General features: G+C 41.4%; 1 protein-coding gene across 2 annotated transcripts in view; it reads right to left on the bottom strand.

Moving 5' to 3' along the window:
- LOC117207230 (zinc finger protein 395) overlaps positions 1–17,717 on the bottom strand; it is a 91,819-nt gene that overhangs the window by 13,802 nt on the left and 60,300 nt on the right. Inside the window, exon 5 of one of the 2 annotated variants that reach the window (XM_033447220.1) lies at positions 13,769–13,840. The exons of the other annotated variant lie outside the window; for it this stretch is intronic. Coding sequence (XP_033303111.1) covers positions 13,769–13,840 — 72 coding nt within the window. The remainder of the gene's footprint in view (positions 1–13,768; positions 13,841–17,717) is intronic. 2 annotated transcript variants of the gene reach the window in all.

Here is a 17,717-nt window from a genome sequence, read left to right as displayed (position 1 = left end):
TCCCCCAACCAGACAGATTCACCATATTCTTCTCTCTATGTTTGACAAATTTAAATATACCTCCAATCTCATATGACGTAGAACGATCTTTCTCGACAGACGAATTATCTAGCTTTAACTCTTTGCACTCCGAATTTTATTTCGATTTCGTTACCAGCAGCTCTCAACGCTGTTAAGCGTTTTATTTGAAATTTACTTCAACTAAAAAATAAGACAATTTGAATAAATAAAGGAGGAAACAAATTCACTTAAATACCAGTTTTATTCACACTATTGTTGCATTTTGTAATTTTGAAGTGTACGATATATCTTGAAGCAATTTCCAGGATGCAATCCTGGTTTTCTTTCTCACGTTTCAAAAAAAAAAAAAAAAGATGGGACTGAAAGAATGACGACTGAGACTCGATAAAGCAGCTCCTGAGCTAAAAACTGATGTTGAGTCACACTTGACATAGGAGTGCAAAGAGTTAAAGGATATTTACAGTCGATGACATTGGAAAGATTATCATCTTAACGACCACAAGCTTTGCCAGGAAACTCTCTTTCTACGTTCGCATCCAAGCGAACGTGCATTAGCAATGGATTTCGCTTTCGATGTCTGCATGCTTCGACCACACAGAAACGTTTCGAAACGATCGAATCGTCTCCCTGTGTCTCGTTCGAAGTAAACCGCGACTAAATCGAAACGAAAAAAGAGAATGCTTGGCACGACGAGCGAGCAAAACGGTCGGTTGGCCGTTCTGATCCTTTCTCGGCGGATCAGCTGTCCAGGCAGCGCAACGGTCGCGGATTTTGCTTGCCAAGCGTGACAACCATCGATTCTCTATCGCTGTCAACGGCCTTGCCGCGTACCCAACACACCGGTTCTCCTCGGCTTACCGAAGTTGAGCAACTCTCTGGGCGCGGCCCGTCTTAGGACCAGTTTACAGTTAGCCGGGTTCTAAGGAAATCGCCTGTCCTCCAATTGCATGAAAATTCCCATTCTTTGAATTCTGCACGTTTAACGCCATTAAGTTAAACAGTAGATGAGTGATTTCCTCTATGTTTCCTATATATTTTACGTTTTAAAATAGCTAAAGGTACACAAGAACGTACGTAACGCCTAAAAAATTCATAGATCCTAGAAAAACGAGGCTTCGTAGTTCTTTGGAATGTTATATATCTAAAGATCGTAAATTCGTATTTTTCCATCGATCTAATTTGCACACAGTTGATTTATATGCAACCTTCGTGTGGAATTTCCTTGATTTCAAGATCGTGAAAGTGTTTCTATGTGGAACTATGCCTTTTTGTAGCGCAGGGATGGCCGCTCTGTTCAGCCATTGTATTTTCCATAAATAACCGATCCACTGATTGCTTCTGCTCTGTTTGAAATCGTTTTTGTCGACGCGAGGATATATGATTTAAGCGTTTAGCGCGTGTTAAAGTACGAAGCGGACTCGTGCATCTCGATTTTCATAATCACGATGTCGAAAGGTCGAATTCGATTATATAAATCGGAAAGAAGTTAACAAGAAATCTTAAGCTAATGGCATTAATGGATCAAGCGCCGCGTTTTAACACGCGTGCCAAGTAGGAAATGCAAAACGACCGAATGCTCATGGATAAATTTTACGCAGGTTAACCGACTACGACGGCGGCGTCGAGTAAAAGGGAAAACGCATTTCTGCCCGTGCCACGAACGATCGTCGTTGTCGTACTTTCCCCTTTCGCGCGAGCATTCCTCTTTCATAAGTTCGTTTCACGGACGAACAAGTCCTCGCTGGATATGTGACTTTCCGACCCGAGATCGATACGAGAGAAAGTTGGCCGATTGCGATTCGATCGATGTCGAAAGTACGCTTACGTAAAACGCGTTGACGATTGGGAATCGCGCGTGATTTTCTGCGTCCGCGCGTCACGCATTTCGCGCAGACTTTTTGTCAAGGAAGTATTTATTGGATCGTTAACCTGCCGTACTTGGTTCTCTTCAACGAAGCTCGTTCGCGGCTCGCGTATATCGCGAGGGGAAACTTTGAAGAGTTTTATGAAATTTGACGTGGTTTGGGTGGGTTTTAATTTTCCCCTTTAAAGAGCGAAATCGAGCTTCATATTGACTTTGAAAGCTCTGTATTCACGATACATACTTGAGTTTTGAAAATCGTGGTTCAGAAAGCGATGTGAAATTCGAATTCTTAAACGAGAGCGTTAAAGCAATCGTAAATTCGAAGCGATATTCTAAATAAAACGTTCCAAGTTGGAACATTCGAATTGAAAATGTGAAACATGAAATTCCAAATTCGCTAGGCGACTTTTTATCATAGATGTGTCGTTTAACAGAATATTTCGAATGTACGTTAATAACGCGTAATACAACGCGACATGTATCTATCGAACGTTATCACGCATTATACACGTGGTAGTGATCTCACACAAACGCCCCACCACGCATACCAAAGCATCTTAACGCATCACCACTGATTAGGAACATACGTTTCATTAATTTTCCCGAAAATCTCCTCCTCCGTTCAAATTTCAAACTTCAACCATTCAAAAGCATGACCTTCGAACGTATTTCCAGCAGCTGCACCTTTTTCATAAAACACAGTCGCTCGCTCTTTCGATTATCTGTCAATAAGAACGCAAGAGCCGAACCGTTCAAAATCGGAGCGCGATGAACCACTGTCCCCTCGGATCGATCGCTGTGGCGTTAATCAGGCGGATCGATTCGTCCAGCCAAGGCCCTTAAGAGCTTTAATTGCTCGCCTTCGTCGTTCGAGGTCAAGGTAGAGTCCACGGGGACGATCGATAGCACGCCTGCGCGCGATCATGCCGCGTTTCGCGCGCGTCGTACAAGATAAGAAGCTGTCCGGACGCGGATCGTACAGAAGAACACGTGATACTTTTCTTGGGCAAGGTTTACAACACGATCGCGATGGGAAACTATCTTTCAACGAGCGTAGTTCGATAGAGTAAAAGTATCTCTACGCTGAAGTAAATAACGCGACAATTTTTCGAAACGTATCGATACCAATATCCGCGAACTCGTCGTTTCGTTCGCTTCGCGGACGTTCGTTTAACACTTTGACTGCCACGTTGGTCATATGCGACCGGCCACGGTTTCTCCTGTGACGCCACGGTGGTCATTGATGACCTTCAACTTCTTGCAATTGTAAAAATTGAATGAAAATTAACAGTTAGGGCATTTTGAATATAACCGATAAATAGAAGATACTTTGAAACAAAAGGTGCCCCATTGAGTAATTAAATATTTTTATTATAGCTTCAATAAAAAAAAAAGAAAATGAGAACAAATCTTGCATCTAACGGTGCACTGTGTTTGCATCAATATCTTTGAGAAGTAATCTACGAATATTATTATAAACGCAGCTTAGAAAATAATCGTAAATGATGCTTTATAATCATATAATTGAAGTTAGAAGTGCGAACATACCTTATTATTATATATAGAATGAGCAAATACCGTTTACTAATATCTTCTACTCGTTTCAACGATATATTGTTATTATATGTCGCTATCAACTGTTAGCAAGGCGCTACGGTGGCCACGGGTTTTTTTTTATTTATTTATTTGAATTTTACAATTTGTCCAGTAGGACATTTGGTAAAATATTATAGCTTAGTGGTATAATAATATAACATGTGGATGGCTACCCGCGGTGAGATACCATCTTCGAATTTGATTGATTTATTTCTTTACTGAGGCGAGTGTTTGGGTCACGGGTGATCGCCAATAAGGTAAACGGTCCATCGGGGAAGAATGTTGCCTTACATCATCAATTTATTATTATTTTGCCATTATATGCTTTGAATAATAAAAACACTCCCGTGGCGTCCTGAGCGAAACGTGTGATTTCGGCGTGGCTGTCAAAGTGTTATGGAAATAGACGAAAGTCAAAGGCAAAGGGAAAGAGTGGCTGAGGCAAATGGGATGGCGTATCGGTGCCGGGCATCGTGATCGCTCGTTAAGGAAGCCCGGGGCCGGACCGACACGTACGTTCGGCGCGCGCGTAAAAAAACACCAGGCCAGGACCTAGGACAACTCGCCGGAACCGTATCTCATCCCCACCAGGGGACCAGCTGTTCGGTAACCAGCTGAAATTCGCGATGCTACGGCGCTTCGGCCTTGACTTGTCTCTGCCTCTCGCTGCCTCGACAGAAAATGTCTAACGAGGTCCTCCTGCGAAATGAGACACGAAGTAGAAGAAAAGAGAGAGAGAGGAGAGTCATTCCGAGGCCTCTTTGGTTAGTCGATCGACTTGCCAGTCCAACTACGTACGCACCTGCATACACGTGACATCGTTTGTCATACGCGTAAAAGTCGTAGCTGTCAAGAAGGGGACCGGTTAGACGCGTTCGCGGCCCGAATGTTAATCTCGTGCCTGGACTTGCGTTCTTTATGTTTTCGTTTATACAGGGTGTTCTATTAACCTTTCAATAATATGGTAATAAGTACTCGTTGACAGGGCGAGAGATAGATTTGCGGGTTCTAGAGGCCAACGTTGCGTTAACGCATTTTTTTTGCAATTTTTACGATAGATTTATGTTATGCAGTCCTGTTTCTTGACATTGTGAATGTAAAAGGGCACTTGAAAGATTCGTTGAATATCTTTCTCTTTTTTTTTTCCAATACTTTCTCACCCAGACACTACAATTTGATCAAATTCAAGGAGATCGAAGTATTTGTAAAATTGTGATAAACTATGGCAATTTTTGGTTTGTACTATGGAAACAAAATCTGGGAAAAGAATTACTATAAATAGGCAGCTGAATGGAAGGAAAACGGTACAATAATAGAAAGCGATAGTAGAGCGATAAGGAAATAAGATAAGACCTAAGTCACAGCTGTATGCATAACATTATGTAGAACCGCACATATCTCAGACTTGTAATATATAATTAGTAAATACGATGATATCGATGATTAGGAAGAAAAATGTGCATGCGCAAAAATGTCTAGTAAAATGTGCATAAATTTCTTGAAAATCCCGACGAACCTTTACATCTAAGTATCTGTTATGAAATACCAGTTATCTAAACTAGTAAGAAGATTCATTGCAGATCGTAACTCTTACACAATCAATTATGTAACGTGCAATTTTGACGTTGATAAAAGATTACGAACCATAAAACCAGATACGTCTGACTGAATATGTTGATAAGAATTATTAGGTGTATTAGCAGTACTAAAAAACTTATGACTTCATCTTACCGCTCTTCAACGAGACAATCTGCCAATTTAATCGTTTATCCGTTCGTAATGTTGATCTTTCACCATTCGACAAGTTCACAAGGAATAAACGAATGCCGGCGACTCCAAACTCCCCTATTAAACATATCGATTCGATTTCGTCTACCTACGAACATTTCTTCGACGACGAAAGAAACACTTACGTAGAGACATACGTATCGATCGACGATATTTACGATATAATTGATAGAGTTTTTCGATAAACGTAAATCGTACCGATTAGATGCCTCGCTACATACAGCTGGCAATTCATATAATACACACATATATCACTGTGGTAAAAAGAAAAGCAAATAATATATTTATTGCTCGCGTACAAAGCGCAATGGGAAGCGCAATGCCGCAAAACTATGTCAATTTGTCACTGATTGGTTATTAGACGTATAAACGCTGCCTTTCTTTGCGCATAAGTAAATAATTGGGTCGGGCTGTTCTTAACGGTAAGCGAAACGAGTTCGAGTAGTATAAGTCGGCGCTTGGTGAGACAGACGCGACGACAGAAGAAAAGACGGTTGGCGTACGGAAAGAAGCGAGTCGGCGAGTTTCACCCGCCAACGCGAGATTAAAATGAATTCCACGATGGAAAATAACGTCACGTTGCAGCGTTCTTGTTCCTTCCGGCCCGGCCGGCTACCAGTTTTCTAATGCTTTGGTACATATACCACGTGCATGCGGCACTCCCTACTTCTTCTTTTGCTCATTAACTCGCTACGTCAAACCTCGCAAGGCCGACCAAGCTATAGTTTCCAAGGAGATGATCTACTGTATATACATATACATAGGCATCACACGGCCTTCCCAGAAACTTGCACGCATTGTGTCTTCGCCGTTCGCATTCCTCCTTCCTTTGCAACTAACGCTGACGTTAGGATCGAGACGATCGAGAAGCCAATTGGCATGGCATGCGCTGTCAGAAGATAAATCAGCCAGCGATCTATGGATTTTCTATTGTACTCTGTTAGATCTGATTCGGTGACGTACTTGTTACGTTATAAACGAGCGTTTGTTTCTTGGAAAGGGAGTTCCGATCTTTCTCGGCTTACAGGAATATTCGCGTTTGTCTCAGTGGTAAAACGAATAGGCCGGTAAATACTAGAACACGGAAATGGAAGTTGAAGTGTCGAGTGATTATGTCGTGTATCAACGATACATAGCGGTGATCATCAGCCAGTGCATTTTTATCGTAATATTTTAGAATAAAATTATCCATTTTAATGGGACAGGAATATAATAAGTTTCGATTAAGGTAGATGAGAAATATTTGATATCTATTCTAGGGACGAAATTGCCACGACTATTTTTTATTCTACAAAAATAAAATTATCGATTTCTACGATATAAAAGCTATGCTTTTTTCCTATCGTGTTATATTCCATATCGTATCACACTTATTATATCAAGGTGGATGAGAAAATCTGCGTTTGACTTTGTGATTTACGATATTAGGATACTCTATTAAACTGTGCAGCTAAATGGTATAAATTAACACGAATATAGCGGAAGATCATTAAACATTTAAATTGCTCGCATAAATAATTGTTATATAGGGAAAACGTGTTTTTTTTTTTAAATTCACTCTTGTTTTGATCGTTGACAGACGACCATACGTACGCTAGTTATAGCAATATAAGTTTTTCAATTCAAGTAAAAATCACGACATTAATTGCACTAACTTTGTCTCAGATAAAACTTTCAATCGAAAAGATAAACATTAAACATGAATTAACATATCTAGATCGATAGACTGTCATTATTGATTTTATTAAAAACCGACATCATTATTTTTGTCGTTCGTTATTGATCTATCGGAACGATCAAATTAAAATATTTTACCTGGAATGCTACAAATCTAAGCTAATTCTACGACGATCTTCCCCTCAGATTTCACAAATTCTAAAATATCCCTTCCTCCCTATTTTCATCCCATCTTTATCCAACCTATGACTTTACACGCAGAATGATTCAAATTTTACAAAAACAAAAAAGGACGATCGATTCGACGTGAATTTAAGGAGGTCGAAACGACATTCTCCCACGAAATGAACGCATACGCAGTGATATAATTCAAAATCCATGACCAAACGCTACGTAGAAAAAGACAAAGATCTTTCAACGAATCAATGCTATCTGTCCTCGTGCACGAGTCAAGAATACATTATCTTTAATCGGATCTAAAAGGAAACATTATAATCAGAAACATATACAGCGTCTAACAGTACTATCCACGTGATATAACCGAGTAAAGTGCCAAACGTAGAAACGATCTAACACACGGAATCTGATCGACAATCAAATCGCGTCGTCTAATTTCGAACGTGCTAATTTTAGAATCGATCATTCATTAGCATCGCTTTAAATACACGTTGACATTAAGAACGTTGAACGCGTGGCTCCGTGAGTCGTTTGACGATCGCAAACGATATATCGGAGGATATGTAGCACAGGCAAAAGTCGTCCAAGCGTTTCGATCATGCAATACAGAACTCGTTTTACGTGGTTGTATTTTCAAGCAGCTGATAGAATATGCAATAGAAGGAATCGAATGGTTGGTCGAAGCTCGAAAGCATTGAAACAAAAGAGAATCGAGCGTGTTTCCTAGTCGCTTCTAATGTCGGTGTCATGGTCGCCGACACTTATGTCACGCGACGTCAGCACCTAGTGTATATTAGCAATACAGTCATTTCAGATTTTAAATAATTACTCGTAATACGGAAATTTAGAATCGCTTCGAAAGATTATATCGTAATCTTACATTAGGGAAGATGCTATCAAAAACGTTACCTGTTACACTTTGACAACCTTTCGACTTGAATTCGATACAGGAGCGATAGAACATTATTGCAAAGTCGATGAAAGTTGGCCACGAGAAATTAAAGCGAAAGACGCAAAGTCTGGCGAAATAATCGGATGTGTACACAGAGATTCGAAGGAAACAAAACAAAACAAAGGAGTTGAAAAGAAAAGTGAATTGATTAAATAGCTTCGATTCCAGTTCTTAGATAACGCTTTACCACGAAACTGTGACTTTCCTGATACCTGCATTCGCTGAAAATAATAAACAACAAGCGTTTGGACACGCGTAACTATTGCGTAATTCGTTAAGAAGAAGAAAATCATTCGGTGAATCGATTTACCCATACGTTTACAAACACCACTGTTATTGTAAAATCAAGAACGTTCTACACAGTTCCGCGTATAAATTCGCTGCGGAAGAATAACTACGTTTTTATCCGCTTCCAGGCAATCGTTTCATCGGCGACGAAGCAATTTCGATCCTTCCGATGAAACATTTACGACCACTGTATTTAACACGATCGCAAAATATCTCGATACAATCGATGTATCAAGCGACACAAAGAAAATTCGAATTCCTTTCATTCTTCCCGTAAACGAACAATATATCGTCTACTTCCTGCCCTAGTTAGGTTCCTTGCTACGAACAAGTGTAAAATCAAAGAATAACTTGGAAGAAAGGTGATCGCGGAATCAACGTCGTATCGTATATTATTATATAATGCGATACACTGGTGGCGTTCGAAAAAGGAACGAAGCAAGAAAGAGAATTAGAATGTACGATTACACGTCGGGCGCGATTCTAATCGGCTCATCGCTGTTGCTGGGCGCGCGGAAATATGTACGACAGACATTACGGTGAACGTCAAGTTTACGCAATGTTATTACGTAAGACGGATGGACGTGTCACAATACGACCCGACGTCCCAGAGCTTCAGCCGTATGTACGCATACCTATGTACGCTGTTGGCAATGAATCGGGCCATCCACATCCGTGTTCGTTGGGGTACGTCTATCGAATTTTTACCAAGTTTGTGGCGAATCCATTCAAATACAAATAGGAACATCGCGAATAGGGTGGTATATACTTTCATTTACGATTCGCTTCGTTCGATCGAAGGTTCGTTAATTTCTGTTATTTTTCGGCAGATACGAATTCTCTGGTCTGGTAAACGCTTAACCGAAGGATTGAATCGGGTTCGCACGAGGCGGAAGTGTCCAGAATCGTCTTTGACCGTCGATATTCGCAACAACACCATTCCGCTGGAACATTGGTTGCGAAACGCGCTACAAAAGGCGAATTCGCGTAATTTTTCTTTTGCTCGAGTTATGCAAACGGCAGGTGGAATTACGTAATTGAGTGACAGGCGAGTTGGGCTTTCTACAGAGATTTTGCAGGCAAATGTTGCGAGGCGAAGAGCGAGCTTAGCGCAACGACGTAATTTCGTCGCGTTAGATATATTTTTGGATTCACCGGGGAAGATGCAGTTGACCTTGAATCGGCCACGGCACTGACTTATCGAATCTAACTACGCGTCGAATTTATGGGGGGATACTTGCTCGTACGACACGTTCGCCGAACAGCTTGGCTCTGAAATTAACGTCATTCGCGACGGCCACGATACGTCGCATATGCTGCTATTTTTGCGTCAAGCTGTCTGCGATTCTCGTCAACTGAAATTTCCTCTATCCTCCGTGAATCGCTATTCTCATACATCGCGAAAACTTGAAGAGGTTAATTCTGAAATACCGCGTCTATATGCCATATGATCTTTGTAACCCTTTGTTATTACGAGAATTATGTTATTTAAGCCTTTATGAGAATTTATTGCGCTACTATATGTATTTCGCTATACTATACTATACTATACTATACTATCAAAGGGAAATCATTGTCATTGTTGTTATAGTAGGAACTCGTAATTTATATAACTTTCAAAATTGTACTAGTAATATTTATTCGTGAATATCAGAAAGCTTGAAAATAACTGAAACAAAAATGGGTGGGAAACGCAGTAATCCGCCAGGGTAATCCATGGTTAAATAGAAACTTCCTGGGTTCGCACCGCGCATTCTGTAAAGGGATAGAGGCGTTTACGTGCGTGGAATCACGCGCACGATCGTTTAATTCCAATGAAAAGTGAACAGAATACCGTTGTACGAGTACATAAATTTACTCCGGCCTTTTGCTCTTTAAAACGAATTGAATCGAGTGGAACATTTATCCTACGCTTTCGTTTCGGCGTAACGTTAACGCTGTCCCACGGCTTCGTTTTAATTGCAACGATACACAGAGGCATTAAACAGGTATCAAGGTTTAGTAGCCAAACCTCGCGGTCGCTGTTTTAAAATACAACACCCATTTGGCGTCGTGCAAACCCGAGTTAAATCCTGCTACACCCGGTACACTGTCCCGTGTCGCATTCGAGCCGCAACATAAACTGGCATAAAAAGCCAGCACAAGAAACCAATCATCGTCTACATACGCGCGTCCATTTGGATCGTGCAATAGCCCGTTAAACGATTCTCATCCATCCGCTATCATTCATGGATCGGCACGCACCGTCTCGCACGTCGAAACGTTCAACGTCCAAAAACGTTGCAGCGGCGTGGCACGCGCGGCTCGAGCGAAGCCCACGCGCAACGTTCTAGGTTCTAGGTCATTTCATGGCCCTCCACCTCCGCCGGCCTAGGAACCAAAGGGTGGCCGGCGAGTGGGTGGAAAGGAAGGAAGGTTGGCCGTCGGGACTCGCGGGCCTTGACCATCGCACGCCACGAATTCACTTGGAATACGTGTAATGGCGACCTCCCTCTTTCTAAGTCATCGTGGTCGTGGTCGTGGTCGTGGTCCGATCAGAGAAGAAGAGCGTGTAGCGAAAGAACAGGGAACCGCAGCGCGCAACTAGAAATAAATCTTCCACCGGTGCGCTCTATGCGTTCGTGTGTGCGCGCGCGCGCGCTTGCTCACGTGACCGCGAGAGCAGGAGCGCGCACACAGTTGCATTCGGCCTGCACACGGATATTGTTTCGCGCGCGTGCAGTCAGGGCCACGGTGACCTTAACTACCTTCCCCCACCCTCGCCCGCCTGACCCCGCTCCACCGCGCGTCCCACGCCGCTGCGACGCCGTTGGCAGCGAGTGGTGGCGAGGAGGGGAGCGGCGGGAGGAGAGGCACGTGCCGTCAGTGACGTCACGCGGTGTGCACTGCAACGCGGTGCAATGCCGGCGCCGGTCCTCGCTGCTTCGCCGAGATCTAGGTCCATGCGGAGGCGTGCGTCGCGTTGGCGATGTTGGTCCGCGCAGACGCACCCTTTTCGATACAGAGAATGGGGGTGGGGGGAAGGTGTTATCACGGGATTGAAATTGATCCGGTGAAATGGAAATCGCGAAAGTTTTGGCAATAAGTATCCGCGGATGGAGAAAAGAGCCAGAGAGAACGATCGATGAACGAGTGAGTGTGCTAAGGTGAATGAAAGTTATTCGTGGAGCATGGCGACTGGAATAGCTTCTAGACCTTCGGCGTAGGAATTGCGGAGCAGGACATGGGATTGCGAGATACGGTGGGATAGAGACGTTCTTGGAAGAATTTGACGAGGGATGCTGAGTCAGGGGACGTTGGATGATGTGAATGAAGCGTGTTTGGGTTAGATAGAGAATGATGCGATTGCAGAGATTATTTCGGTTTTTTTTAAAGATAGTCGAGGAAAATGGAATTGTTGGTGGTAGGAGTACTCCTGCGCAGTTTATTTTTCGCGTTTTTATATGTTCATCGAGTCGTTAATGAACGTCGTATTTCTAGATTATCAGGATGCATGATTATCTACGTTGTCCTAACGAGCAGCGGATCTTGCGTCTCTTCTATTTCTGTTTCCGGTGGCTCGTTCTGCGAATAAATGTCGACGAAATGTGCGAGATTATGGTCCGATGCTCCGTGATAACGTCAATGTCATGCAATCGTTATCTGTCGAGACATTAGCGCCATCATGGCGAACGTGATTAGAGCGAATGATTTCCAGGCAAACAGATACACAGTGTCCCCGGTGATATCCTTTCCACACACAATGCAACGTTTGAATAAACTAGAAGTAGCTCTATACCACAGAGAATATGCCACAGAGAATACCAGAAAAAGGTTTTATAAATGTTTAAATACTTCCGTGAATTACATGATACATATATAATATATGTATATTATTATTATTATTCTTGAACAAGCGTAAAATAGTTATTCAGGTATTTGTTTTGATAAAGTATGCAGTCGAGGAAGTTTAATCTGGACGAACTGGAACTAGCGCTTGAATTTGGAAAATCTATTTTCGATGTTCAGTTACAAATGACCATTGCCCTTGCCGCGTTATAATCTGGCCGATACAATTCGTAAACTTCGTCGCATCTTAAAAATGACACTAACGAATTTAATTCGCCTTACTCGTTTTCAAGCAATTTCGAAAAGGATCGTACAACTAAAAGAATTGCCAGTCGTGAAACGCGCGACAGACGATTCGTCAAACTCTTGCATTTATCAACGACACTCGCGAATTCTATTTTCACACTCGTCACGCTATTGTACCTAAAGCCCTAACAAAATCTCGATATCAAACCTAAATTCTAAATCCAATGCCGAAAACAAATTCAACCTAACAAAACCTGAAACAGTTTCATACTCGAAACATCGACTTGTAGTAACTATAGTTGTCGACGTTTGTAGAGGTCGGGGGGAGCACGAGGAGGAACATCGTGACACGGTCGCAATAGTTGCACGGATCGACTGCAACCGGCACTTCCTGGCCGTCCCCTGCCCCTATACCTCTTCCATCGAGAGCTTTCCTGCTCACGGACGCCAATATGGGAACGGTACATGGTCGGAACGAACGCGAGTCTAGCTTAGTCGTAGAGAAGGGAGAAGCCTAGCCCGACGACCTTGATCGTCGACTACACGGATATCTCTGTTCTCGAGTCGGTCAACTGGGTCAGGTGCGCGGTCCGGAGAAGCACACTTCTACACACCACAGGTGGTAGCCAGTGAAAGTAGTCGAAAATTATGTGCTGGATCGCGGATCTGCCACGCGAACGAACTCGAACGGTACTTGGGCCAGGTCGACGGTTCCTCCTCCTACTCCGAGGCCAGTTGAATGGACAGAAGTCGACTTTGCGGTCGGTGAAAGTAGCAGGAACCTTCGGCTAACTGGGTTACGAACGCTCTCCGTGATTGCAGAGATATATCGGCCTCTTGGCATTTGCCGAGACGGCCTCGTAAAAGGACGGGACGTGATCGAAAGCTGAACAGCTTGGCAGTCAGGGTATGTGAGCGATGTGGACGGTGAGCGTTCGTTGAAAGTAAGGGGAGTCCCGAGTGTTTAGATTGCGTGGGAAGAACCTTCGAGTATTAATATTGAGACGGATGAAGGTTTAGGTGTTGGGTTTGAGTAGAGAGAGAAGCGGTTAAGGGGATGATTTGGATACTGAGATGGTGTAGGAATACTTTTGAATATTAATGTGCAATGGGAGAAAGTTTCGAGTGTGAATTTGTCTGAGATTCGCGTACTGGAGAAACGATTTTGGATATTTAAATCGAACAAGGCGAAAGTTACAGGCGTGAAAACTGAGTAGAAGAAGGCTCCAAGTAGCAAAATGTAATGGAAGAAAAATTCGAACGCTGATTAGATGGAAATTTGGAGTGTCGATATCGCGTAGGAAGAAACGAAAGTTGAAAACAAGACTCACCTGTTCGCTTTCACAGATAGCTGTGTTGACTGGTCCATTCTCGATGGGGTCGCGGCTTACTTTCGCTCGAATCTGAAAAACCACGAAGGAATCGAGTTAAGACGAGAGAGACGACAAAAGATCTTTCCGTTTAATCGAGGCTCGACCCGGTTATTTTCAGACCCGGTCGGACCCATTTTCCGCCGGCAACCGCGTAACGACGCGTGCCTAAGTTTAGACCACGGCGATAATACCTCAAGGTTCAACTTGTTAGCCATCTTACGAAATTATCGAAAATCGCCGCGCGTGTTTACATCCTTGGCTCTTGGTCGAGGATTATGTCATCGGCGTGGACTTGGCAAAGGACTGAGTCGTACGAGCCGATGCATCTGTTTCTTTCGCCAGCCTTTAGTTACTATACAACTATATATATAAACACACCTATGAAGTATGTTCGATACAACATTGTCGTTCGTTGCGATTCTTTGAACGACAAAAAGATGCTTCGAGTAGAAATTACCATCGAATCGATAATAATAGACCGCGATATAGGAAATTTTCGAAAAGTTCATTTTTCACGATTATGATGCGACCTCTGCTGCAGATAAGAGTTAGGGAAGTAAAGATCTTTTAACGACGCGCGAACAAAACAGGTTTGGCCTATCGGTATTCTATATTCAATCCTAATCTTGTTACTACCTACATATCGTGTTACATCAAACAGTTCTCTACTTTTACTTCTTTTCATTCTCTTCGCTCAACCTTGCTAGTATCCCGTGTACACGGTGCCTGTTCTTAATAATCGGAGAATTCGAATTTCCTCATCAAATATCGTCGCTCGGAATCACGATCAGGATTTAATCCACTCTATTCCGTTCACTGGGCATTCCGACACATATTTCCCCCGGTTCTGCGCGCCTCTACAATCTACACTCGTTAATGGAAAAATCTTGAATTTTAATATCAGGTATCTTTTATCAAAAATGTTAATCGCTATTTAATTTATTCCCATCCAATTGGTAATCCTGTATGTTCTTCCTTTGAATCTATGTTATATGTTGTATATATATATATAATACAAATATTTACGTTCTCCAGTTATTAATTTTATAGCCATTCAATGCGGCATTTATGTCATTATTCGTATAGATAATTAGCTAAATATTCTGCTGGTTGTGTTTCAGGTTCTAACCGCAAGATATTAACACTAGAACTAACACACCAGTCAAATTGACTGGTTTTACAATCTTATTTTAAAATTTCTACTTCATGTTATATTTTTTTCCCATAATAATGTAATGATTTTCGCAACGATAACTAAAAGAGTAATATAATGAATTTTATTTTGTTTTTATGTATTCAAACTGAAAATAATTTTGTATCAAGGCTACTTATATCAACACTAGTCAAAATGACTGGTATTGGTATAAGTGTAAAAGGGTCCTGCAATCTGTTTATCGAACCCCAATTAACCAGATTCCTCGTTTTGTACAACTCCCCGCACGTTTTTCAAATTTTTACTGCGTATCCTCCGATATGATGATATCAGTTATCAGGAAGATTCCGGATCGATCGCTAGATCGCAACACTAGAAATACCACACCAGTCAAAATGACTGGTTCTACAATTTTATAAATGTGCCAACCCTCGTATAGGGATTATGGTTCCAGATGGATTAATAATATCAAAAATGTACTACATAACATGGAATTCCTTCTGTAAGAAAGTAACAGATCAATAAATATACAAATATTCTATTATTACGTATTTTTTAAAGATCAGTCATTTTGACTGTTTCTGGTAAAAATAGCTTCGTATTAACTATCGATAGTTCTAGTGTTAATAATTGATCAAACATACAAATGCTCTTTCGTTGTCTATTCTACGCACGAGAGAACGATCATGATCTCAATTCGCTGATAATCCACAATTTTAATATATCAAAAAATCCTTACCATGAATCACTTGTATATTAATTAATCTCTGCTTAAATTTGTCGAATTAATTCCTCGTTTGTCTTTCATCTTATCTATTAACAGTGTAAGCTGTAGAAAATTGCTTGCGGTCGGGAATTTATTTGGTGAGTATTTAAAAATGTTGATCAAAGATATAGATAGTCTGATTACTATCATGAATCAGATTTTTTTTTATTTTTAGCTATTTTGCATTACGATATTCCTCTTTACTCGTAAAGCGACATTAAAGTAAAACGATCGACAAAAGTGTATTTACTGAGATCGTCGAATAAAAAGAAACAACATAGGAAAATCAAAATACACGTTACGATATTCAGGAAATTAAAAGCAAGATACGCGTTACGGAATTCAGCAATTAACGACATTTTATTCAAGTTCTATTCCTTTACGATTGTCTACGAATACATAAATTTGCATAAATGTTTATAACAAGCGTTTCTCACGATATGTAACGATTTCAGTGGGACTCTTTCCGGATTCTCGACTCGTAAAAATTCAACCGCATCGTTCGGCGGGTTAACGGTGCGATTCGATCGTTAGATCGCAGGTGGAGGCCGCGATGGATCTAAATGAAAATCTAAGCGCGAGATTCTCAATCGTTCGAGCGTGGCCAGACCGTTATCGCCGTGCTCTGCATTCAGACGTTCCCAGTGCTTTCCTCTTTTTTCTTTCTCTTTCCTTCCTTCGACGCCACGGTGAAAACGACGCGTCTCCGCGACTTTCGTCGTTTCGTAACGGTGCGACGCGTCGATCGCGATTCCAAAGAACGAAGCAAAATAAAGGAAAGCGGTTTAGTCGTCAGCTAATCGGGAAGAAATCTCGATATTTTCGCGTTTGGTCGTTTCTAACTTTTATTCTTCTCTTCTCGAATATTATTTGAATTCTGTTACCTTAGTTGTTCTTCCTACTCTACCCTAAACTTTCTATTTAACTATTCTTCCTTCAATGACACTGACAAGTAACGTAAAAATGATATTGGAAAATCATGTCAGAGCATATATTCGTTTATTAAGATAACCGATGATATGTGACACATAGTTGCGTAACAAAAGGTTAGACAACAAAATCTAGATATCCGTTTAAAACTTCTACAGAGATATTCTGCTCTGTTGGACTGGAAAATGCAAACAGACAGTAAATAAAAATTGTTCACAAATATGTTCAAGTCATTCGAAGCACATATGTCTCGCGTCATCAAAAACGCAATCGCTATTTCAGAAAAGCGATAATAACTTGTTTTATGCCGTAGTGCAGCTGTTCAATAAACATTCGAGATCCCCGTAAAAGACATCGCAAACAGATGCTGCGTAATCCACCAGAGATAAGCAATCCTTGTAAAGGAATTGCGATATGTAACGAATTTTCTCGTCATTTATTCCACGATCGATGCTCTCGATTATCGATGAACGATGAAAAACAATTTCACAAATGTGTATGTTATGGACATTGATCTGTGGAACCCATTATTCGATTTCAGATATACGAAAAACAAAAACGATATATATATATATCTTGTTAAGTATTCTAAAATTTGCATAATTAATTCCAAAAAAATCTCAAAAATGTAATTGTAGAAATTGGCAAATTCTTTTACAGCGTGTGTCGAGTTTGTTCATTTTTAATTGCAGGTTCGACTATGTCTTTGAATCTCATATACAGGGTATCGACCTTCGAACTGAATGAATTTTTCACGAGGATTTTATTTGTTTCTACAGGAACGTAAGATAGAAAGTTAACCGAGAGAAGAGTTGCGTTTCGCTTCGGAAAATCATCTCGAGGTCATGGATCACGCATACTCGCACACGCGAGTAGCTGCGTTATGTATTATGCAAGTACCTACAGCTTTATCTTGTCTCGTTGATGTTAATTAAATGTAAGCTGTGAAACGCGGAAGGGGCTAAGTTCGGGGAGATAAATCCGCCACGCCTTATAAGCGAATTAATCGTGCGTTCCAACCTCGTTGCATGCTGATAACCCTCGGCTGAGTTTCCACA

The sequence above is a fragment of the Bombus bifarius genome, unplaced genomic scaffold, assembly GCF_011952205.1.
Source record: "Bombus bifarius isolate JDL3187 unplaced genomic scaffold, Bbif_JDL3187 scf7180000008026, whole genome shotgun sequence".
NCBI lineage: Eukaryota > Metazoa > Arthropoda > Insecta > Hymenoptera > Apidae > Bombus > Bombus bifarius.
This window is presented reverse-complemented; position numbering and strand designations above follow the sequence as displayed.